General features: G+C 36.0%; 1 protein-coding gene across 17 annotated transcripts in view; it reads right to left on the reverse strand.

The window, feature by feature from the left end:
- SOX5 (SRY-box transcription factor 5) overlaps window positions 1-26,548 on the reverse strand; it is a 1,038,078-nt gene that overhangs the window by 295,924 nt on the left and 715,606 nt on the right. For all 17 annotated transcript variants that reach the window (XM_054445328.2, XM_054445330.2, XM_054445334.2 and 14 more), the window contains one exon: window positions 26,095-26,305. In XM_054445328.2, coding sequence (XP_054301303.1) covers window positions 26,095-26,305 — 211 coding nt within the window. The remainder of the gene's footprint in view (window positions 1-26,094; window positions 26,306-26,548) is intronic.

A 26,548-nucleotide genomic window follows, 5' to 3' on the forward strand; every position in this document is an offset into this window, starting at 1 on the left:
AAAAGGCATTTTTTAGTTCTATTACAATTTCATGGGGCCATTGTCATACATGTGACCTGTTGTTGAATGAAATGTCATGTGGCACTTGACTGTACTTTCTTTGTGTAAAAACTTGTTCTAGGAAAATATGTTTAGTTTAGAGATTAAGAGTGATAAAAATGCTCTCTAAATGTAACTGTAAATTTATTTATTTATTATACTGTAAGTTCTGGGATACATGTGCAGAATGTGCAGGTTTGTTACATAGGTATACACGTGCCATGGTGGTTTGCTGCACCCATCAACCCGTCATCTACATTAGGTATTTCTCCTAATGCTATCCCGCCCCTAGCCCCCCACCCCCCGACAGGCCCTGGTGTGTGATGTTCCCCTCTCTGTGTCCATATGTTCTCATTGTTCAACTCCCACTTATGAGTGAGAACATGCACTGTTTGGTTTTCTGTTCCTGTGTTAGTTTGCTGAGAATGATGGTTTCCAGTGTATCCATGTCCCTGCAAAGGACATGAACTCATTTTTTTTAAGGCTGCATACTATTTCATGGTGTGTATGTGCCACATTTTTTTTATCCAGTCTAACATTGATGGGCATGTGGATTGGCTCCAAGTCTTTGCTATTGTGAATAGTGCTGCAATAAACATACGTGTGCATGTGTATTTATAGTAGAAAAATTTATAATCCTTTGGGTATATATCCAGTAATGGGATTGCTGGGTCAAATGGTATTTCTGGCTCTAGATCCTTGAGGAATCACCACACTGTCTTCCACAATGGTTGAACTAATTTACACTCCCACCAACAGTGTGAAAGCGTTCCCATTTCTCCACATCCTCTGCAGCATCTGTTGTTTCCTGACTTTTTAATGATTGCCATTTAACTGGTGTGAGATGGTATCTCATTGTGGTTTTGATTTGCATTTCTCTAATGACCAGTGATGATGAGCTTTCTTTCGTATGTTTTTTGGCTGCATAAATGTCTTCTTTTGAAAACTGTCTGTTCATATCCTTTGCCCACTTTTTGATGGAGTTGTTTAATGTTGTAAATTTGTTTAAATTCCTTGTAGATTCTGGATATTAGCCCTTTGTCAGAAGGGTAGATTGCAAAAATTTTCTCCCATTCTTTAGGTTGCCTGTTTACTCTGATGATAGTTTCCTTTGCTGTGCAGAAGCTCTTTAGTTTAATTAGATCCCATTTGTCAATTTTGGCTTTTGTTGCAACTGCTTTTGGTGTTTCAGTCATGAAATCTTTGCCCATGCCTATGTCCTGAATTGTATTGCCTAGGTTTTCTTCTAGGGTTTTAATGGTTTTAGGTCTTAGGTTTAAATCTTTAATCCATCTTGAATTAAGTTTTGTATAAAGTGTAGGGAAGGGGTCCAATTTCAGTTTTCTGCATATGGCTAGCCAGTTTTCCCAACACCATTTATTAAACAGAGAATCTTTTCCCCATTGCTTGTTTTTGTCAGGTTTGTCAAGCATCAGATGTTTGTAGATGTGTGGTGTTATTTTTGAGGCCTCTGTTCTGTTCCATTGGTCTATATTTCTGTTTTCGTACCAGTACCATGGTGTTTTGGTTACTACAGCCTTGTAGCATAGTCTGAAGTCAGGTAGCGTGATGCCTCCAGCTTTGCTCTTTTTGCTTAGGATTGTCTTGGCTATATGGGCTCTTTTTGGGTTCCATATGAAATTTGAAGTAGTTTTTTTCTAATTCTGTGAAGAAAGTCAATGGTAGCTTGATGGAAATAGTATTGAATCTATAAATTACTTTGGGCAGTATGGCCATTTTCACGATATTGGTTCTTCCTATCCATGAGCATGGAATGTTTTTCCATTTGTGTCCTGTCTTATTTCCTAGAGCAGTGGTTTGTAGTTCTCCTTGAAGAGGTCCGTCACATCCCTTGTAAGTTGTATTCCTAGGTATTTTATTCTCTTTGTAGCAATTGTGAATGGGAGTTTGCTCATGATTTGGCTATCTCTTTGTCTATTATTGATGTATAGGAATGCTTGTCATTTTTGTACATTAATTTTGTATCCTGAGACTTTGCTGAAGTTGCTTATCAGCTTAAGGAGTTTTGGGGCTGAGATGATGGCGTTTTCTAAGTATACAATCATGTAATCTGCAAACAGAGATAATTTGACTTCTTCTCTTCCTATTTGAATACCCTTTATTTCTTTCTCTTGCCTGACTGCCCTGGCTAGAACTTCCAACACTATGTTGAATAGGAGTGGTGAGAGGCATCCTTGTCTTGTGACGGTTTTCAAAGGGAATGTTTCCAGCTTTTGCCCATTCAGTATGACATCGGCTGTGGGGTTGTCATAAATAGCTCTTATCATTTTGTGATATGTTCCATCAATACCTAGTTTATTGAGTGTTTTAGCATGAGAAGGCATTTTCTGCATCTCTTGAGATAATCACATGGTTTTTGTCCTTGGTTCTGTTTATGTGATGATGGATGAAGCCAGCTTGATCGTGGTGGATAAGCTTTTTAATGTGCTGCTGGATTCGGTTTGCCAGTATTTTATCGAGGATTTTCGCATTGATGTTCATCAGGGATATTGGCCTGAAATTTTCTTTGTTTGCTGCGTGTGTTGTTATTGGTCTATTCAGGGATTCGACTTCTTCCTGGTTCAGTCTTGGGAGGGTGTATCCGTCCAGGAATTTATCCATTTCTTCTAGGTTTTCTAGTTTATTTCCATAGAGGTGTTTATAGTATTCTCTGATGGTAGTTTGTATTTCTGTGGGATCAGTGGTGATATCCCCTTTAGCATTTTTTATTGTGTCTATTTGATTCTTCTCTCTTTTCTTATTAGTCTGGCTAGCAGTCTATCTATTTTGTTAATCTTTTCAAAAAACCAGCTCCTGGATTCATTGATTTTTTAGAAGGTTTTTTTGTGTCTCTATCTCCTTCAGTTCTGCTCTGATCTTAGTTATTTCTTTTCTTCTGCTAGCTTTTGAATTTGTTTGCTCTTGCTTCTCTAGTTCTTTTAATTGTGATCTTAGGTTGTTGATTTTAGATCTTTCTCACTTTCTCCTGTGGGCATTTAGTGCTATAAATTTCCCTCTAAATACTTGCTTTAGCTGTGTCCCAGAGATTCTGGTACATTGTGTCTTAGTTCTCATTAGTTTCAAATAACTTATTTATTTCTGCCTTAATTTCCTTATTTACCCAGTGGTCATTCAGGAGCAGGTTGTTCAATTTCCATGTAGTTGTGTAGTTTTGAGTGAGTTTCTTAATCCTGAGTTCTAATTTGATTGCGCTGTGGTCTGAGAGACTGTTATGATTTCCATTTTTTGCATTTGCTGAGGAGTGTTTTACTTCCAATTATGTGGTCGATTTTAGAATAAGTGCTATGAAGTGCTGAGAAGAATGTATATTCTGTTGATTTGGGTGGAGAGTTCTGTAGCTGTCTGTTAGGTCTGCTTGGTCCAGAGCTAAGTTCAACTCCTGAATATCCTTGTTAATTTTCTGTCTTGTTGATCTGTCCAATATTGACAGTGGGATGCTAAAGTCTACCATTATTATTGTGTTGGACTCTAAGTCTCTTAGTGGGTCTCTTAACTTGCTTTATGAACCTGGGTGCTCCTGTATTGGGTGCACGTACATTTAGAATAGTTAACTCTTCTTGTGCATCGATCCCTTTACCATTACATAATGCCTTTCTTTGCCTTTTTTGATCTTTGTTGGTTTAAAGTCTGTTTTTATCAGAGACTAGGACTGCTTTTTTTTTTTTTTTTGCTTTCCTTTTGCTTTGTAAATCTTCCTCCACCCCATTACTCTGAGCCTATGTGTGTCTTTGCATATGAGGTATGTCTCCTGAATACAGCACACTGATGGGTCTTGGCTATCCAATTTGCCAATCTGTGCCTTTTAATTGGGGCACTTAGCCCATTTACATTTAAGGTTAATATTGTTATGTGTGAATCTGATCCTGTCATTATGATGCTAGTTGGTTATTTTGCCCATTGTTTGATGCAGTTTCTTCATAGTGTTGAAGATCTTTACATTTTGGTTTGTTTTTTGCAGTGGCTGGTACTCATTTTTCCTTTCCATATTTAGTGCTTCCTTCAGGAGCTCTTATAAGGCAGGCCTGGTGGTGACAAAATTTCTCAGCATTTGCTTGTCTGTAAAGGATTTTATTTCTCCTTCACTTATGAAGCTGGATATGAAATTCTGGGTTGAAAATTCTTTTCTTTAAGAATGTTGAATATTGGTCCCCACCCTCTTCTGGCTTGTAGGGTTTCTGCAGAGATATATGCTATTAGTCTGATGGGCTTCCCTTTGTGGGTAACCTGACTTATCTCTCTGGCTGCCCTTAACATTCTTGCCTTCATCTCAACCTTGGTGAATCTGACGATTATGTGTCTTGAGGTTGCTCTTCTAGAGCAGTATCTTTGTGGTGTTTTCTGTATTTCCTGAATTTGAATGTTGGTCTGCCTTGCTAGGTTGGGGAAATTCTCCTGGATAATATCCTGAAGCATGTTTTCGAATTAGGTTCTATTCTCCCTATCACTTTCAGGTACACCAATCAAACGTAGGTTTGGTCTTTTCACATAGTCCCGTATTTCTTGGAGGCTTTGTTCATTCCATTTCATTCTTTTTCCTCTAATCTTATCTTCTTGCTTTATTTCATTAAGTTGATCTTCAATCTCTGATATCCTTTCTTTCATTTGATCAATTCAGCTATTGATACTTGGCATATGCTTCACGAAGTTCTCGTGCTATGTTTTTCAGCTCCATCACATCATTGATATTCTTCTCTAAACTGGTTATTCTAGTTAGCAATTTGTCTAACCTTTTTTCAAGGTTCTTAGTTTCCTTGCATTGGGTTAGAACATGCTCCTTTAGTTTGGAGGAGTTTGCTATTACCCACCTTCTGAAGCCTACTTCCGTCAATTCGTCAAATTCATTCTCCATCCAGTTTTGTTCCCTTGCTGGCGAGGAGTTGTGATCCTTTGTAGGAGAAGAATCATTCTGGTTTTTGGAATTTTCAGCTTTTTTTGAGCTGTTTTTTCCTCATCTTTGAGGATTTATGTACCTATGGTCTTTGATGTTGGTGACCTTCAGATGGAGTTTTTGCATGGTTGTCCTTTTTGTTGATGTTGATGCTGTTGCTTTGTTTGTTAGTTTTCCTTCTAACAGTCAAGCCTCTCTTCTGCAGGTCTGGCTGGAATTTGCTGGGGGTCCACTCCAGACCCTGTTTGCCTGGGTATCACCAGCTGAGGCTGTAGAACAGCAAAGACTACTGCTTACTCCTTCTTCTGGAAGCTTCTTTCCAGAAGGGCACCCGCCAGATGCCAGCCGGATCTCTCCTGTATGAGGTGTCCGTTGACCCCTGCTGGGAGGTGTCTCCCCGTCAGGAGGCACAGAGGTCAGGGACCCACTTAAGGAAGCAGTCTGTTGGGAGATCCACTGCTCTCTTCAGAGCCTGCAGGCAGGCAAAGTTTAAGTCTCCTGAAGCTGCTCCCAGAGCTGCCCCTTCCCCCAGCTGCTCAGTCCCAGGGAGAGGAGAGTTTTATATATAAGCCCCTGGCTGGGCCCGCTGCCTTTCTTTCAGAGATGCCCTGCCCAGAGAGGAGGAATCTAGAGGGGCAGTCTGGCTACAGTAGCTTTGCCGAGCTGTGGTGGGCTCTGCCCAGTCTGAACTTTCCGGCAGCTTTGTTTAAACTGTGAGGTGGTTTAAACCGCCTACACAAGCCTCAGTTATAGCAGATGCCCCTTCCCTCACCCAGTTAAAGTGTCCCAGGTTGACTTCAGACTGCTGTGCTGACAGTGAGAATTTGAAGCCAGTGGATCTCGGCTTGCTGGGCTCCATGGGGGTGGGATCTGCTGAGCTGGACCACTCGGCTCCCTAGCTTCAGCCTCCTTTCCAGGGGAGTGAACGGTTCTGTCTCTGGCATTCCAGGTGCCACTGGGGTATGAAAAAAAAAACTCCTGCAGCTAGCTCAGTGTCTGCCCAAACAGCTGTCCAGCTTTGTGCTTAAAACCCAGGGCCCTGGTGGTATAGGCATCCGAGGGAATCTCCTGGTCGGCAGGTTGCGAAGACCACGGGAAAAGCGTAGTATCTGGGCCCGATAGCACTGTCCCTCACGGCACAGTCCCTCACTGCTTCCCTTGGCTAGGGGAGGGAGTTCTCTGACCCCTTGCAATTCCCGGGTGAGGCAACGCCCTACTCTGCTTCTGCTCACCCTCCATGGGCTGTACCCACTGTCTAACCAGTCCCACTGAGATGAACTGGGTACCTCAGTTGGAAACGCAGAAATCACCCACCTTCTGCATTGGTCTGGATGGGAGCTGCAGACGGGAGCAGTTCCTATTCGCCATCTTGCCCGGGGGCCCCTATTATTTTTATTTTATATGTATGTGTTTGTATGTGTGTATTATTCAGAAAAATTTTGGAGATCCAACAGAGTTGGCAAAATTTTGTCCTGTGGATAGTATCCACATAGATATAGAAACAGCTACAGGACAGAGATAGATTTAATACTACTTTAATTTTATGTCTCCAAAACAACAAATAGATAAATTTTAGAAGGTTTCATACTGTTTGCAATTTAGATAGAACATTTCAAAAGGTATAGTGTATAAATATCTATATAATATGTATACTTTAAAACTGACCAAATAGTTTTTATTCAAATAGTTTTAATTTAAAAAGCAAAGGAAAAAATTCTGGCAAAAAATTAAGGACTCTAAGATTTACTATTCCTTTTTACTTAACTAATATTCTTGATTAACTCCTAATTGTAATCTGGTAAGTGAAAAGGTTGTGTTAAAGAAAATGAACAATTTCAACTTATCTTGAGTTACACTGTTTCATTTCTTTCTCTTTTTTTTATTATACTCTTAAGTTTTAGGGTACATGTGCACAATGTGCAGGTTAGCTACATATGTACACATGTGCCATGCTGGTGTGCTGCACCCAGTAACTCGTCATTTAACATTAGGTACATCTCCTAATGCTATCCCTCCCCACTCCCCCTACCCCACAACAGGCCCCAGTGTGTGATGTTCCCCTTCCTGTGTCCATGTGTTCTCATTGTTCAATTCCCACCTATGAGTGAGAACATGCGGTGTTTTTTTGTCCTTGGGGTAGTTTGCTGAGAATGCCACCAAAGGAGAAAAGAATAAGTAAAGCAACAACGGCTTGTCCTATTGCAGCCCAGAACAAGAATGGCTGTGGTTCTCCTTCAAAACGTAAGCAATGAGAAGGTAAACCATGAGCAAACACGTCTAATTCCTATCCCATTTACTTGGATATGGATGTTTGTCTCTCCCTGAAAGCTGGAGAGCTATGCTATATAAGGACTGACAACTGACCTCCCTTATTTATACTGCACTGCTCCCGATATGGCAGCCTCCCCGTTTATGTGTTCACTAAGACATGGTATCTTGACACCCGTGAAATATCCTGAAGTACTGGGGCAAGGACTGATGCAAGAAAATTAGGGCTTAAAAAAAAGTAGAGAAGGAAAAGAGAAATCCAAAGGGGAGAGGGTGCATTTTGTTCATTTATATGGCTTTCTGCTCCCAAGTCTTCTACATGGCTAACGTCACACTGTGGTATGTAAACCTCTCAGGCAAATTTTTGCAGACAAAGCATAACTTCTCCGAAAAGAAAGGTCTAAGCAACAGAGATTTAATTCCTGTGAAACAGTGAATCAATTCTTATCTATTAACACGGTAAATACCATAATAGGAGCACTGTCCTGTTATAATAAACAGACGTGCTCAATTACTGTGTGCTTCTGCAGCCACTGATCTCTTCAGTAATTATACCATGCAATGAGCTCTACATTGATATTATATTAATGTGTGGGGAGGAGACAACTTAAATAATAATCAAATCAAGACTCAATATCTCAGTGGAGCTTACATAAGGCCTGAGAACAAATGGTACATTTCTTAGAAGGAGTTAAAAAAGACATCTCGTTATCTGTTTCTAATTAAAAAGAAGTTTACATATAAAAACTATCTTGAAATTCCAGTCTCTTAACTGTCCATTTCAAACAAATTAAACTATCATGTTTCATAATCACCTGTATTTGTCATATTAATAGCAATAAAATCTTCAAAAATTATTTTGCATAGAGAATTTACAATAAAAAGAGAATGGTAAATTGAAAACTTTTTCTACAGAGACAAACAAAAGGAGAAAGTTCAAGAAAAGTTCCTTACCCCTTTGCAGAACTGTCAAACAACTTCTATTGACCAAGAATAGCACACAGTAAACACACCAAACAAAAGAAATGATGAAAGATGTGTTTACTTGTTCAGGGCCTTTATTTTTCTTTCTATTTCATATACACCCACACTGAACAGTCTGCATTGTGTTAATAAATAACCAGCAGCAACTAAGTGAACAGAGGAGGGTTTCGATGTTGCTGTCAGGTACCAGACAGTTGCTTGGCACTGCGGATACAGTTCTCTACATATGAGCTGCATGCTCACATAAAAGACAGAGGATATAGGTTAATAGATGGATCCTTTAAAATACTAAATGTGATGGAAAGAAGGGATAAGAAGCTGAAAAGCAATAGCTTTTTTTGTTTTTGTTTTTTGAATTGTCTACCTCTTTCAATTTGGGAAGGAACAAATCAATTTTAAGTACCATGTCCTGCCAGAGCAATATTTCGCCAGATTACTGGCTGTGGTTATTCAGAAATTTGCTGAACTATAACCTCAAACTCTTCAACATTTAGGAATGTATTATTATTTTTCAAATGGTTTCTAATGTTGGCTCTATGAGTTATTCCACATACAGTTACTCTCCACATAACAAGATGAATGTCAGTGACAGACCACGTATACAGCAGGGGTCCCATAGATTATAATACCATATTTCTACCCTACCTTTTTTATGTTTAGATACACAAATACTTACTTTTGTGTTACAATTGCCTACCATATTCAGTTCAGTAACATGCTGTACAGGCTTGGAGCCTAGAGGCGATAGGCTACACCATCTAGTTACGTGTAAGTGAACTCTATTATGTTTGGAAAGGGCAAAATCACCTAAGGACACATTTCTCAGAATGTATTCACATTGTTAAGTGATGCATGATTGTGTGTGTATGTGTGTGCACGCATGCACATGTATGTGTATAAAATTCAGATCTAATTATAAAATTCTAAATATATCTTTCTATATCATTTTTTAAAATACAAGAAGAGTGTAAATAACACACATGAATTGGAAATAAGCTGCACAAACTCAGAGGTCAGTGTTTTAGAATTTACCTTATTTATGACATTTAATACACAAATAAGAAAAATATTGTGTTGTGTCAGTCTGTGCCATTTTCAGTATTCTGAGCTTATACTTCATAAAAGTTTGTGTTCAAATGTCCTGTGACAGCCCAGAAACAATCACAGTAGAAGTGAACTCATATATATGCAGTTATTATATCATACATGACTTCTATATAATGTGTAAATAACCTTGGAAGCAATTAATGTAAAAGATAGATGAATAGAAGTTGCTTTTCAAATTCAGGACATCAAAAAAAAAAAAAAAAAAGCACTTAATCTTAATTTCAAACAAGTTCTTCTCCTAAGCCTCCAAAGTTGGTCATCCAAAAAATGAGAGCAAGGAGCACAATCTGGTATTCAAAGATTATGAACATGTAAGATGGGCTATCTTAATCATCCAAAATGCCCAGGTCATATGCTCATCCTGTTCTGCCCTAGCCTCATTGCTCCTTCACGATGCTGGCCATATTTGTCCTCAACATCAAGAGTAGTTCAGACGGGTACACTGGGAGTCCTTGAGGTGTCAGAACTCTGGGAGCAGGTGGCAAAGGAAATTCTGAGTGAGCTCTCCACTGACTCTAGTGCCGTCCATGCCTTTCCCATAAGCAACTCCTATTTAAAAAAAAAAGACCAAGCATCCACTAGAACCAACCCAAGCAGGCCTATTTAATTAGGGCAAATGCTTGATATCCACTTCTTCATGTTAAACATACAGCCACACAGGCCTAGGAGGTCTGATTAATTTTAATATGCACGGTCCTGACAAGTGCCTCAAGGGTAACTGAGTGAAAAACACACATGCACGCACAGACACACAAAATCCTCCAGCTAGTCTTGACAAATCTGTTTCAGAAAAATGCTACGTATGCTGCCCAGATTAGAGTGTTACTATTCTGCAAGGGCCTGGACCTTTAACATAGGGAAAAGAGGCCTCAGAAACAGGTGGCTGGCTCTTCACTCTTGAATAAATGATATCCCCAAAAGCTGTGGCACATAAGCAACAAGAGGGACTGGCACATTCTCCTCATGTTTATTTGTAAATGTAGAGTCTGGGTCAATGGGCCTTCTTTAAGTGATCTATGAATTGAAACTGAAAGTCTGGATGTGCTAGTTTCAGTGAAGGACAAGAAAACAGGTACACCATTTATCTGAGGGACTTAGAAAGTACTAGAAACGCTTGGGTAAAGAGAGGTTTGGAATGACTTACATAGACCTGTTAGTAGACAAACTAATGTATCAGCAGGAATCAAATAGATTCTTTTTTTATTGAGTCAAATAGCCAACTAAGAAAAGAACGATGGCTTGATTATTAAGAGAAGATGAAGAAAATGAAGGCTATAATCTTAAATATCATTACATTTTCTTAGCAAAAGTAGAAGCTCTACAAGCTCTAGTTAAAAAGAAAAATAGAAGCTTTCTGGGACAAATGATTTTCTTATAAAGACAACACTGGTACTCAGCTCCAGGACCTGCTATATAAAAAGATTCCCAAGGGCAATCTCTGAGCCTTTACGATCCAAGCCAGAGGTATTTCAGGAAAATATAAATTAATTTCCTATAACACTAATGAAATAAACAATATCAGAATAAACTGCTATGATGGATACCACTTGAAAAGGAGATGACAGTGAACAAGTTTCACTTTAGTGTTGAAAAATTACAAGGCTTCAAACTCAGCTAACTCAGTGCTAAAGTTAAAACACTTATTCCTGAAGAAATAGGCTGTATAGCATTTGAGGGTGTCTTCTTGTCCTGACCTTTAAAAAATAAACTCTTTTCTTTATCATCATTTTATGAGTGTCGATTTCCATACAGTGGTGCTTTTAAAAAGGGTGCCTGGAGGTTAGACTCTAGCTTGCTCAACAAGAAGAGAGACATTTTTCAGTGACAGACTGCATAGATGAACACATAGCCACAATGCATTAGGAGTAGCCTCCGACAGCAGCGGGAGTGTGAGGAACAAAACTTAAAAGGGCTCAATTGAAAAGTACCCTTGTTTGTCCTTCAGTGGAACACCACTTACAAAGCCTCTTCAACATGTACTTTGTCAAAAGGACAGTGAGTAACTAAACAAAAGCAACTCAAACCTCTGCCAATTAAAGTATCTTTAGGCTTTTCCCCTGATCCGTTCACTTTTTATTTTTCCCACCCCACCAAATGTGATTTTAAAACAAGAGTGAATTTCAAAGTGCCCCCTTCTTTGCCCAATTAATGGATGCTTTGGGATTTTGAACTTAGGAAAGCCAATCTCCATAATTTCCCCATAAAAATAGTAATTAAAAAGTTGGTAAGATTAAGGGGTAAATCTGAAGCTCTAGTTCAACTTGCCTGTTGATGTAACATGGTTCAGTTTAATTTCTAAAGGGCTTCTCAACAACAGACATTTAAATTATAAGAACAAGCATTGTGATTTATAATGTAAACTCAAACGTCAAACATGCAATGCCTGTAGGGATGTTCACAAGGCCAAATATCATGCACCAGGGGCCTGTCTTTTCTACAGAATAATTACATGTAATTCTGTAGCACAGCACAGATGAAAATATACTGCTAATAATACCTTCTTTAGCACCCATAAAATAAGTCTTAAAACAAGGAAATAAATTTTATATCTATTTAGAGGATCTAATGGTCTTATAGGTCAAAACATTTGTAATAAAAATTAAAAGGACATTAACATGATTTCTGTAAAAAATACAAGTATCATAGAAGGTGCAATCAATTAAAGTGAATTATTTTTGTGACAGATGCAAATATCAAAAAGATAAATTAAACAATAATGTTGATTTTTTCAAGTTTTAAAAGGATAAATAATGAACAATGGATATGTTACTGTTTTGTTCATAAACATCCAGGAATAAACATAAACATCCAGGAATAAACATAAAAATCCAGTCCCACAAATGGTACAGGTGGGATTAAGTGGGTGTTTTAGGATATTTGCCTCCAAGAATTTGTATTGCATTGCACAGTATGAGAGAAACGGGTGGGGGAATGTGAATGAAAATCCTGGTACTTCCTTTACCCAACAATGGTCTATAGTCTATAGATGATCCTGAGGGTGAAGGCTTGAGGTCTGCCACCATACATACCTTTTGAAACTCATTGCATTATTTGCATTAGTTCTCAGAAGAGAACTCTTTTTTTAAAGCCCATACTAAAGGCAATGAACTGCTTCACGTAAAGTAACACTAGGTAAATTTGGTAATAAGTTGTGCCTTTAGGGACTTGAAATATGAAATTGTGAGCAAAGATTATCTGAAGAAGTTCAGGGAAAAAGTTCTACTTGTTTAAATAATGATAAAGTCTAGTTCTAGTAGAAACAAAAATTTCACAAATAAATGCAGTTTCTCACACACAAGGAGCACACTCATCATGGCAAAACAATTTTGGAGGTGTAGGCGTCATGCTCAGAAGGAAGAACACTGACAGATACAGATGCTAAATAAAACCAAGCATATGTGGGATCTGAAAGGGGAACTACACACACACACACACACACACACACACACACACACACACACACACACACAGGCACATGCGCACACTCAGGCACACAAAAGGAAGGAAAAGAAAAAAAATAAACTGATGGGGTAGGGGGAATAAACCACGTAAAGGAAAGCTAAAATCTTAGAAACTATGAAAATGTGGGCTTCAATTATATTTGTCTTCAGCTCATATTCACATTTACTGTGGAAACAGAAATATCACAAATCCAATGTTAAAACTGCCCTTCCTGGTTTCACATTGGTCACAAGTTTCAATTTAATCCCTATTAATTTAGAAAAAACAAATTTTGGAAAGTTATTGTTCATTTAGGCAACTGCCCAACTACATATTTGGGGAAATGTATATAAATAAACTTCAAAGTAACTAACTACCTGTCCTAGGATTTTTATGACTGTTGAGTTCGTTATTGTTCTTGTTGTTGACTAGTTATCCTAAATGTCCAGATATTTGCAGCTCTGAATCCCGGTGTTTCAGTACATAAAAGTATTCTGGGAAAGGAGCATATTTTAACTACATAATATTAAAAAATGTATAAAGGAGAATTATATTGAAATACATAATGTTTCTGGTATATCTAAAGTAACAATGTTTCAAGCGAGCCAGGGTGAGATAATGACAATAACTGGTACAATTCCAAGTTGCTTATAGTTTACAAAGTACTTTGATATACATCACTTCATTTGTCTCCTTCAACGATCCTCTGATGAAAGTAGGGCAGTTAGCATTGCCAACTGAGGGCAGATATTTATTATATTAATACAACTATTGTAGCAAATTAAAGGCAAGTACATATATTTTGTTACGATGTAAATTATAAGGTAAATGCTCACTTTTAGGCAAAAAAAACCCTTACTTTAAATTAAAATTTGCATTTCCTGCAAATGATGCAAAATTCAAGAAACAAAATAGTTAAAATTATACTCCCAAATATTGCTAAATATCTGTAAATTATCCCCTCAAAATTGATCAGAGCCTATAAACTACATAGATGTTAAACTATAATCACTTAGTAATCAGTGGCAGACTCAGGACTGAAACTCAAACACTGAATACTAACGGTCTAATTACTCTTTTTACATTGTGGATTCATTTGAAAGCCAAAGTTATGGATTATCTCCCCAAAAATGTACAAATACATATATTTTCATCATTTTGCAAACAATTTCCAGGATTTCTAAAGCCTCTGAAGAAACTCATGAATCCTGAGTCTGGAAACTCTGCTACCTCTGAGGGAAGCTGTTAGACACCTTGGAAGACTAGAAGGAACAGGAAAGGTATTAACAGGAATGTTACATTTCTCTCACTATATCCCCTAAGAAGAACTAGGAAAGGAGAGGTTGTGGAGGGAAAGATCCAATAATAAAATTGCCCCAATCTGGAGCCCATCATAAGAAATACAAACTGTCTCCCATAGCAGCTCTACTTACCTAGAAAAGGGTGCTTGTCTCCATTATGTTGAAACACTATTAAAAAACAAGTTATAGCTTTAAATTCTGGAAAATTTTTCAAAAATAAAGCCAATTCTCTTCTCACTTTACCTATAGCAATTGAAGATAATTATTATCTATGGCCACTAATCCATAGGTAATGTTACCATATCTTCTTAGAGAAGTATGCAATACTAAAGTCATTTAAAAAATTAATGTAGATATAAAGTTTTCACTTGTGTAAAAATCACTTTATGTGTATATTTTAGTTTTATATCTTGGGTATTAAAATATCTTGCTTTATGACCTAGGAGAATATTTTAACCTCTAAGTCACAGAAAAAAATGAAAAGAAATGATCTTACAATTCAATAAGGATAGGGGTATACACGTGAGAAGAAGGTTGGAGAAGATGGAATAAATGAGTCAAATAGGGAAGGAGGTAAAAGAAGAGTGTGAGGATATATTTAAAAAGAGAAAGGCAGAAATTGTTTAAAAAGACAAATTACACCTAATCAGTTTGTAGGGGAGAGTTAGCAAGGCTACAAAATGTCAATTAGTAGGTTGACTGTCATCCACAGTTAAGAGAAACAACCACCTCCAAAGTCCCAAGCCCATTATTAGGAAGTGAAGCACAGAGAAATCAAGAACACTTTATTTAGACAATCACATGCTATTGTACAAGACAGAATGTAAATAAGCAATAATAATGTGGTAAAAACTATAGAGATGAGTTAGCATTAGCAGTGTAGACTGACTTGAATTCTGACAAAGTTGTTTGAGGATCATTGAGTCTTAAGAAGTGAATAAAAATTCATCAGGTAGGTAAGACGGGAAACGACATTTAAGGCAGTGGAACGGCATATGAAACAGCACAGTAATATTAAAAACGAAGAGTGTTGAGAGAACTACATGTGATTTGACAAGATTGCATGACAACATGTACTTTGAAGACTGGTGGAAAATAAGGTTAAGGGGGAATAGGGTAGAGTCAGATTACATATGATTTTGTAGTCAATGCTAAGGAATTTTTAGCTGATAGTACTTTTGTTCTAACTCAAGTTCCTCCATATAATAACACGAGCAAATCAGTAAGCCTCATTTACTCATTTTTAAGATAAGAACTTATACTAATTTAAGTGGTTTTGAAGATTGCATGAAACAGCCCACATAACACCTGGCAGGAGAGCTGGACATTTGTTAAGGTCTCTCCTTTCCTTTACCCAAGGCAGCAAAAGGGCAACACTGAAGCAGTAGGAACATTCTTTTCACAAATATTTCACTTCCCTCGAAGGTAAGGAGTTTAACACTGCAGAAAAAACTGACAAATAAATGGACAATTTTATCTGAGTAAGGATAACAATGGAGGCAAATAACGGTTCTTAAAGAGGTAAAAAGGTGAAAATAGCACGTGTGTACAACTCCTAGCAATTTAGGCTTGGGGGCAAGAAGAATAGACTTGTAGATAGAAGGGATGGAAATCAATGAAAAGCGAGTTGTGTTTGTTGTGGTTCTAGGAGGAATAAACTTAACTGTGTGAATAAGCTGAGATGCCATTTCAAAGAGATGCTGAAGGTGACATAGACATGAATATAGAAAGATTAAAATAAGAAGCCAGTTAAAATCTGGTATCTGTAAGGATTCTATTTTAATTGAGATGTCTAAGGTTCTCGACATGGTAAAAATTATTTTCACCTAAACTGTAATTAGCCTAAAGTTTGAATGAAAATCAAGTTTAAATCAGACTCCTCAGTTTAACTGCTGATCTACATTTATGACCACTCCTGGACACCTGGAAGTTGAGAACACAAGACACTGATGGATACTTATCTACCTTTACCTATTGGCAAAATTAAAAGAGTCGGTTGCCTTCGATTTGTTTAAATTTAATGAAATGGTCTTTAAAACTAAGATGGTAACACTATTTCTAAAATATAAAAAACAAAAGCGAGAAAAGAATATCTGAATGTATGATGTAACTGAAAGGGAAAAAAGGAACCTGGACCCATAAATCATGAACCGGATTCTTGCTTTAGATTTAACATCAACTGGTGTGTGATCTCAGGCATATATATCTCTGTCTTGGTCTCTCTCTTTCCAAAATGAGAATGGAGTCCTAAAATGTATCTGTGTTTCACTCGAATTTTTAATTCCTATTATTCCACAATTATTTTGCTCTGACATTTTTCTAAAAGAAATTTGTTATTAAGGTACCCTCCAAGGCATTATTTTTGAGCAGTAAAAACTGAGTTAATCTCCCATTAAAAGTTTTCTGGAAAATTCATCACTATTGAGGCATAAGAAATTTACTTTAGTAGAAAACTATTAATCACTACTATTTTTCCATACTATTAAATATTTCAGATAACATATTATCCAATATTTAAAGTTTAGATACACATGTGTGAAATGATAATAGTAAATGATTATTTGGCAAAATCTCTCATTGGAAGGAATAGCAATAAGTATTAGTTAAAGGCATAGATTCTAGTCTAAGGTTGACTTTAGGCTGAAGAGTGACCCTGACTTGGTCACTTAAAACATATTTAATTATCAGTTGCCTCATCTGGAAATAGAGATAATAGGAATGAGGATATTGAGATCATGTGAATGGTATACCCTGAAACTGGAATGGCTATACACAGGAGCCCTGGTTATAAGGTTTTCATTAAGATTGAAAGAAGCATTTTATATAAATTATTTAGCATTGTAGTTAACACATAATATACACTTAACACATGGTAACAATTACTATATTTATATGTAGTAATTTATATATTTTAATGCATTTCCCTTCAATACATAATTATTTATTCAATGTCTTGATAGAGGAATTATAGAAATTATGTGTCACATAATGTCATACTAAATTTCATTGTCACTCTCAACCGTTAGGTTTAATAGCTGAAGACCAACCGATAGACCATAGTTATCACAAAATATAATGTAACTATGTTACATAGGCCAGATATTTAAAACCATGAATAGACTATGCACTTTAGCATTCCATTCAGTTAAGGTGACACTGGATAAATAAGAATAAATAAGAATCAGAGCTTTTTGTGTAACGACAGGGAAAATTTCTGACAGAAAAAAAGATGCAAACCAAATATATCAATATATTATTCTCCTATTTATAAGTTGCAAAATATTTTAATTAATCACTTGAAAAATAGGCTGGCTAAAATGAAAGAGAGCCGTCTTTTCTTCAACCCATATGCAAATCTAATTTTCTTTGTAACCATTTCACCTCAGTGGCCTCCTTTTGTATGGCGCACTACTCTTTTCTAACTTCTGAATTTGTGTTAGTTTGCTGTTGGCAGGGGTAAGGTCGGAAATAATACGGACTTTCTATTGAAATCTGCTTTCCCCCCCCCCTCGATGAAAGGAAGCAAAGGCATGAATATGGCACCCTCATAATGATTTAGCTGGGGCTTAATGAAATTTTCATCACAACCTGCTGTTCATTTTAATGGCCTTTGAAAAACAATGGCAAAAATAGCTTGAGGGAAGAAAAGATTTTTCTGTGGCATATATTTGTGAGCTTAACATTTAGTTACATTCACTCTATCTTTGCTTCCCTCATAGTTATGATGTTGTTCCCATTACAGAGCTATGAAAATATTTTGTAGTTTTTGGAGTATAAGTTTTTTAGTTATTTTGTTAAATTTACTCCTAAGTATTTTACTCTTTCTGATACTATGTTGCATCACAGAGCTTTGGAACATTTGTGCTGTACATAGTGTCATTGTCCTGATGCTTAGATGATGTAAGGTTTTGGTGACTATTCTCAGGTCAAATCATACCCTTTGATTAATGAAGTCACTGAAGCCAATGTAGCTTACCAGTTGTTGGAAGAGTCGTATACATCTCCATATATACATGTGTATATATAATATATTTATATTTATGTGATATATAATATATATTTATATAGTATATATTTATATAATATATACTTTATATTTATATAATATACATATTTATATTATATATATTTATATAATATATATTTATATTTCTATAATATATATTATGTTTATATAATATATATTTATATAATATATATTTATGTTTATATAATATATAATTATATTTATATTACATATACCCTTTTTTCTTTGTAATTTAAAAAAACAAAGTTCTGTCAACATTCTACTATTCTTTTTTATGATACAGTTTTTGCTTTGTTACTGTTTTTTTTGTTGATTAAGATCATTGCCTTACTCAAATACATAAATTACTCCTTGATGCATCTCTCCCATCATTGCAGTTATTAAATAAACATTCTTGTCGTAGCAAATTCTCAATAAAAATGAGTCTATTTATAGTTCTGTATATTCAAAGTACATGTCAAAGAATCTTGTGTATGTAAACATCAATGAATCTTAGTGGTTCTATGTTTATGCTAAAATTACCTTTCTGAAACTAACACTTTTAGATGCTTGCTTTTTGCAATTTATATTCCAATCTTTCATAAATACTACCTCTGTATTTTCTCTTTGTCTTTATTTACCAAGTCACTCCTCAGCTCAGCTTTTAATATATTTGTAGAGAGGAAAGTACAAAGGGTACATTGTCATAGGAAATAAAATAATAAAAACATTCTCATGTTCAGGTACAATAGTGACGTTTCTTTGTGTCTACCTTTCCTGCTATGGACGCTCTATTGCTCTATTTCATCTTTTATACCCAAGTTGTTCTTACTAGATATTACCCTTTTCTAATTCCCAGTAATTCTTTTTTTTTGGGGGGGGGCGGGGGTGATGGAGTCTGGCTTTGTCACCCAGGCTGGAGTGCAGTGGCACCATCTTGGCTCACTGCAACCTCCACCTCCAGGGTTCAAGTGATTCTCCTACCTCAGCCTCCCAAGCAGCTGGGATTATAGGTGCCCACCACCATGCCCAGCTATTTTTTTTTTTTTTTTTGTATTTTTAGTAGAGATGGGGTTTTACCACGTTGGCCAGGCTGGTCTCAAACTCCTGACCTCAGGTGATCCGCCCGCCTTGGCCTCTCAGAGTGCTGGGATTACAGGTGTGAGCCACTGTGCCTGGCCCCCAGTACTTCTTAATGACTCCTGCTAAGAAAATTAGGTGGGGGAGATATCTGTCTCCTGTGCTCTTTCCTGTTGGGACTTACTTACTGGGCTTGGCAAGTCATACACTTCCAAATTAAGAGTCTATGCATCCACTTAGAAGTCAATATGATACATTGGGGAATACCAAGGCCATATACCAAATTTCCATGGAGAACATCATCTAAAGCTAAACCCCCAAAAGCTACTTTTAAAATACAACACATACTATCACAAAGCTGGTTCGTGGTAGACCTTAGCCCTGAACTCTGAAGGCATCTCAAATGAAAATTAAAAATTCACATGAGAGGGAAATACTTCCTAACTCATTCTATGAAGCCGGCATTACCAACCGAAAACAGATAAAGACATTACATAAAATGTAATGGTATACCTCATAAACATAGATGTAGAAAATCCTCAATAAAATATTAACTGATCAAATCCAACAATCTATCAAAATAACTATAAATCATAACCTAGGAGGATTTATTCCAAGTTTGCAAAGCCTGGTTTAGCATTTGAAAACCATATCAACGGTCTAATGAAAAATAAGCATATATCATATCAATAGATGCAGAAGAAATATTTGACAAATTCTAACAATTACTCATAATAAAAACTCTCAGCAAACTAGGAATAGAGTGGGGCCTTCTCAACTTGGTAAAAAAAAAAAAAATACAAAAATCCCACAGCTAACATCATACTTAATGGTGAGAAGTAGATGCTTTCCCCTTTATAATCAAGAACAAGGCAAGGATGTCCCCTCTTACTACTCTTACTTACTCAGCATTGTACTGAAACTCCTAGCTAATGCAAGAAGCCAAAAAAAAAAAAAAAAAAAAAAAGAAAGAAAGAAAGAAAGTGCACATCTTTAAAAGGAATAAGTACAACTGTCTTTGTTTGCAGATGACATGATTGTCTACGTAGAAAATTTCAAGGAATCAGTAAAAACTACTAGAGCTAATAGTGACTCCTGAAAGGCCAAAGGATGCAAGGCGAATACACTACAGTCAATTTCCCATATTTCAGCAACAAACAATTGAAATATAAAATTAAAAAGACAATATAATTTATATTTACATTTAGATTATTACATCAAAAAATAAATAATAGGTATAAATGTAACAAAGTATGTTTAAGATCTATATGTGGAAAACTATGAAACTCAACAGGAATCATTAAAGATACTCAAGTAGAGAGACATTTTATGTTCATGAATATGATAACTTGGTATTTTTAAGGTGTCAATTCTTCCCAACATGATCTAGAGGTATAACACAATCCCAATACAATCCAAGTAAGTTATTTTGTGGAGATCAACAAATCGATTCTAAAGTCTACAAGAAAAGGTAACAGACCCAGGACACCAACACAATATTGAAGAAAAAGAAGAAAGTTGGAGGGCTGACACTACCCAACTTCAAGACTTATTATCAAGCTACGGTAATCAAGACAGGATGATACTGGCAAGAGGACAGACCGAATGATCAATGGAATAAAATACAGAGGGCAGAAATAGATCCACACAAATACGTTCAATTGATCTTTGGCAAGGAAAAAGGCAAGTCAACGAAGAAATAATGGTCTTTGCAACAAATGGTCTTGGAATAATTGGACTTCTATATGCAAAACAAAAACAAAAACAGATGGAATGAATGCAGACACAGAACTACTTTTTACAAAATTTAACTCAAAAGGGATCATAGACCTAAATTGCAAAATGAAAAACTGTACTAACTTCAAGAAGACAGGATAGGAGAAAATCTAAGTGACCCTGGATTATGTGATGGTTGCTTACAGACATCAAAAGCATAATCCATGCAAAACAATTAATAATTAGATTTTATTAAAATTAAAATGTTTATTCCTCAAAAGACAATGTTAAGACAATGCAAACACAACATGCAGACTGGTAGAAATATTTGCAAAACACAATTCTGACAAAGAACTTGTATACAAAATATACTAAGAACTCTAAAACTCATTGACAAGAAAATGATTCAGTTAATAAATCAACAAAAGATCTAACCAGCCACCTCATTAAAGGCATATAAGCACACAAAAGATGCTGAACATTGCTTAAAATTAGAGGACTACAAATTAAAACAATGAGATACCACTACACACCTATTTGAATGAATAAAATAAACTGACAATATCAAATTCTGATGAGAATGTGGAACAACAGAAACTTAACATTCATTCCTGGTGGGAATGCAAAATCTTACAGCCACTTTGGAAGATAGTCTGGCAGTTTCTCCCAAGGCTAAAATATAATCTTCTCATAAATTCCAGTATTCACATTCCTAAGAATTTCCCCAATTGGGTTGAAAACTTATGTCCACATAAAAAGCTGCACATGAGTATTAATAGAAGCTTTATTCATAATAACCAAAAGCTGGAAGCAACCAATATGTCCTTTGACAGGCAAAAAGAATTGATAAAATAGTGGTATATTCATACAATGGAATATTATTCACTGATAAAAAGAAATGAGCTATCAAGCTATGAACAGCCATGGAAGAACCTTAAATTACTAAGTGACAGAGCCAGTCTGAAAAAGCCCCATGCTGTATTATTCTGATTATATGATTTTCTAGGAAAGGGAAAACAATACATGGTAAAAAGATCAGTGATTACTTGGGATTCTGGGGAAAAAACCAGGATGAATAGGTGAAACATGGGATAGTTTGGAGTGGTGAAGGCTATTCTACATGATACTGTCAGTGGTAAATGACAATATGCATTTGTCAATGCATACTGCATTATACATTGTACATTTCTATGCATTTGCACATATAAATGTATAATACAACATAATAAGTGAACCTTAACTTAAGCAAATTAAAAAATATCATAGAGGAGTGTGAGGGACACCAGTAAAGAATACAGAACTAGTTTAACTGTGTTAAAAATATATGAAACAATTTCACTGAATGGGGTGGGGGAAAAGAAAGTTAGTAAGTTACCTTAGTAACTTTGGAAATGAATGGAATCTGTAAGACTAAAAGCAAAAGGACCCATACACTGTTCTCTAGTTGACAAAGATATTTCCTATGGTAGTAGCAGTTAATTATTCTGATACTCTTCTACATGTATACTAGAACTGAACAATTATATAAATGAATGGTGGTTAGCAGGAGCCATATTTCTCACTGTTGGGGTGGAAATGTACAGATCAATAAGAAATGAAGCTGCAATAATCCATGCAGAAATAGATTCAAGTTACAGACATTAGTGAGAACTGATGTTCAGCTTAATATAGACAAATATAGAAATATTTATAGACATATACATATATAGGTTAGTATACACACATATATTTTCATTGCTCTGTCCGCTCAGAGGCCCTCAAAGGAATGATACATCAGAAGCAAGGGGTATACCCAGCATTCAGATCTTGCATTCTAATATCCTCCAATAAAAGGAACCAGAGCTTCTTGGAGATATGGACGATTCTAGCACTGGAGCAAGAAATATACATAATGAGCCCTCAATATCTTACAGTGTCAGAAAGAAAAGAAGTGCTAAACTAACAATCATTATCACAAGCACAATAGTGGTATTAAACTGACACCCAAAATATAAAATAAATATTCGTGAATCCATACCGAGGTAAAAAATGATTGAATGAAATAATAAACGGTAGAGAAGAGATAAATCTCCCATGTAGAAAAATCCAAATAAATTATGTAGACAATCCGGCTCTAGTAACAAAACTTCCTATTCCATAAGTGTGGCTTGTACAGAGCTCCTCCCTTCCAAAGAGTATGGTGTAGAAAGGGGACAGAGAGCAAGTTTACCGTGGAGAAACTTGCAAAACACTACTTCAGCCAATGATCAAGGTCAACACCAACATTCTTAATTACATAGAAAGTATGTAACTGATATGAGGTGACAAAGATGGTATTTTACTTCTGTGGTCTTCCCCCCAAAACTCCAAATCTCATCTGATGGAGACAAACATCAGACAAATTCCAATAGAGAGATGTCCTGCAATATATCTGAACAGCACTCCTCAAAACTCTGAAGGTCATGAAAAACAAGGACATTCTGAGAAGCTGTCACAGCCAAAAAAAGCCTAAGAAGACATGACAACTAAATATAATGTGTTACCCTTGATGGTATCTTAAAACAGAAAAAGCACATTTGGTGAAAACTAAAGAAGTTTCAATCAACTCTGGACTTTAGTTAATAATAATGTATCAATATTGGTTCATTATTTTAACAAATATACCATACTAATATAAGATGTTAATAAGAGAGGAGACTGTATACGGATGGAATACATGGGAACTCTGTACTATCTGCTTAATTTTTCCATAAATCTAAAACTGTTTTTTAAAAAAATAAAGTGAATGTATAAATTACAATAGTAAATCATGGCCATACTTCAGAGAATATTTTACAGTCATTTCTTTTTTTTTTTTTTGAGACAGAGTCTCGCTCTGTTGCCCAGGCTGGTGTGCAGTGGCCCAATCTTGGCTCACTGCAACCTCCCCCTCCCAGATTCATGCTATTGTCCTGCCTCGGCCTCCCAAGTAGCTGGGACTACAGGTGCACACCACCATGCTTGGCTAATTTTTGTATTTTCAGTAGAGACGGGGTTTCACCATGTTGGCCAGGCTGGTCTCAAACTCCTGAACTCAGGTGATCCACCTGCCTCGGCCTCCCAAAGTGCTGGGATTATAGGCATGAGCCACTGTGCCCAGCCTTGGCAGTTATTTCTTTTCAAAGTATATTACTTGGCAGAAGACACACTCATACTACTATAATTCTAAATGAAACAGGAAGCACAATATTTTAAAAGTACAGATACTCCTAGACTTATGACAGGGTCATGAACTTAAACCCTTTGTAACTTGAAAACATCATTAAGTAAAAAATGCATTTAATTCAGCTAACCTACTGAACATCATAACTTAGCCTTGCTTACCTTAAACTTGCTCAGAACACTTATGTTGTTAGCCCACCATAGGGCAAAATCATCTGGCAACACAACGTACTGTGGAGTATCATTGTTTACCCTCTTGATTGCATGGCTGACTGGGAGCTATGGCTCCCTGCCGCTGCCCAGCAATGAGAGAGAGTATCCTACTGCATACAGGAAAATATCAAAATTAAAAATGTGAAGTATGGTTTTACTGAATGTGTATTGCTTTTGCATCATCTTAAAGTTGATAAATCGTAAGTGGATCCATTGTAAGTTGGGGACCGTCTGCATTAAAGCTAATCATAAAAAATTAGCAGAATATATGAAAATAAACACTAAAAAACACATCCTAAGGTTAATAATCCTATTAACCTCATATTAACATTATAAGGAAGAAAATAAAAATCACCTGCAGCTATGACTTCATGCAAAAAATTACAATGCAATCAAGTCTATTAAAATATCAAAAATATCAAAAAAATTCAGATAAGATATCCCATTTTGCATGTCTGTAACTTCCTACACCTTTCAAAGAGGAAGAAAAAAGTTTTTTTAAGTTTAGCATATTTCACAAGTATTCTAAACTCAGTTACTGAAGCAGTATAAAAATAATTAAACATTACTGCTGTTTCACACAGGAATAGCTATGACTTCAGGTGATTGTTATTTTCTTCTTTATAATGTTTTATGTTTTTAAAATAATTATTATAAAACTATATGATTTTTAATATTAGGAAACAATCCACCATTTTAAAAACATAAGGTTGTCTGGATCCCCCTCAACACTGCATTTTTATCTCCATGAGAATAGGAGGACATGTAACAAAATATCCAAAATCTTTGGCTGACAAGAATATCTCTAAAATTCTTTCCAATTCTCAGATCATAAGAACTGCATAAATTTTAACCAAAATCCAGGTCCCAGTTATGCACTTGGTAGGGAACCAGAAATATTTAATTGTCACATGGCTGTCACATATAGAGGATAACAGAATTTTGTGTCAGATATCCTCATAATTTACCAGTGTCCTAACAGACTAGAAATGAGCCCAACTTATTGTTACACAGTATACATGCAGTGTATTTTTGTTATAAAGTATGTCTGCACATCATTGTTTGTTTGTTTTAAATTTCCATCTGATTGAAACAGGAGGCATGCTCTTGTGTGCAATATGGCACCCATGCTTAGGATGGACAGAGGTTTAAATAGGAGTTAGTAAGCATGTGTAACATAAAGGATGATTGTCAATTATGCATAAGTTTGTACAATTTGCAACAGTTATTTTATTGGCTTGTTTGCTTTAATTTTAAGATTAGTCCATTTGCCTATCACCTGAAGGTTCCTATCAGGAACTATTAAAGAGATTTAGAGGATAAAATCTTAAAAGAAAGACTTTCTGGAAGTTGAACAAACAGGAACTTCAGCATATCTAAAAGTTAAGGAATCATTAATTTGTAAATATATAATAGTCCTAACCATATTAATTTTTGACTATACAAGAAACAGGATAAGATGTATTAATGTATAAGAGTTACGAAATGTAGTGAAATTCTACATTAATCCTCAAGGGAAAAAAAATGGAGAGAAACAAACTAGACTGCAGATATTTGACAAGTAGGTGACTATTCCCGGCTCTGCTGTCACATTCTATTCTTGAATCTTTTTCACTCAACTAATTTACTCAAATGTGAAAATAACATCACAACATAAATTAATGATTTAAAAAATTGAGATAGGGCTAAGTGTTTCTGAAAAAAATACACCAACCGTCTTCATAGCAATAGGTTTCCATTTTGCCCAATTTAACTTTAAGAGTATAAATCAAAAAACAAATCAAGAAGTTAAAATCAAAGTATTAAAATCAGGACACAGCACCAACTTTGTTTTCTTTTCCAGCCTTTACCTTCCGGCTCGTTTTTGATGAGCTCTTCCATTTTCCTCTGCTTCAAGGTGTCAACAACATCAGCTAAACTGCCCTTGCGCCGTTCAGGAGTTCCCAGGGCTGTACTAGACAAGGACTCGCCACTCTGTCGCCCACCTTCTTCTGCCTTCTGAGGTGAGGTAGATGAGTTGTGTGGGGCAAATGAAGACATAACTTTATTGCCATCAACTTCCTGAAAGAGAAAGCAAAAGGACAAATAATTGTTTACCTGAAAGAGAAAGCAAAAGGACAAATAACTGTTTAAAATTCAGTAACTTTAAAAAATTGGTTATATGGCTTATTCAGCTGAAAGATTAAAAAGTGAAATGTCACTCTGCAAGAGGCAAAGAAACCAAGAAATTTCAAAAGAGAATAAATTAAGTTTTCATGGTAGTACTAGAGTAAGTCAAAGATCTATTCAAAGGAGAAACCAAAA

Source organism: Pongo pygmaeus, chromosome 10, assembly GCF_028885625.2.
Source record: "Pongo pygmaeus isolate AG05252 chromosome 10, NHGRI_mPonPyg2-v2.0_pri, whole genome shotgun sequence".
Lineage (NCBI taxonomy): Eukaryota > Metazoa > Chordata > Mammalia > Primates > Hominidae > Pongo > Pongo pygmaeus.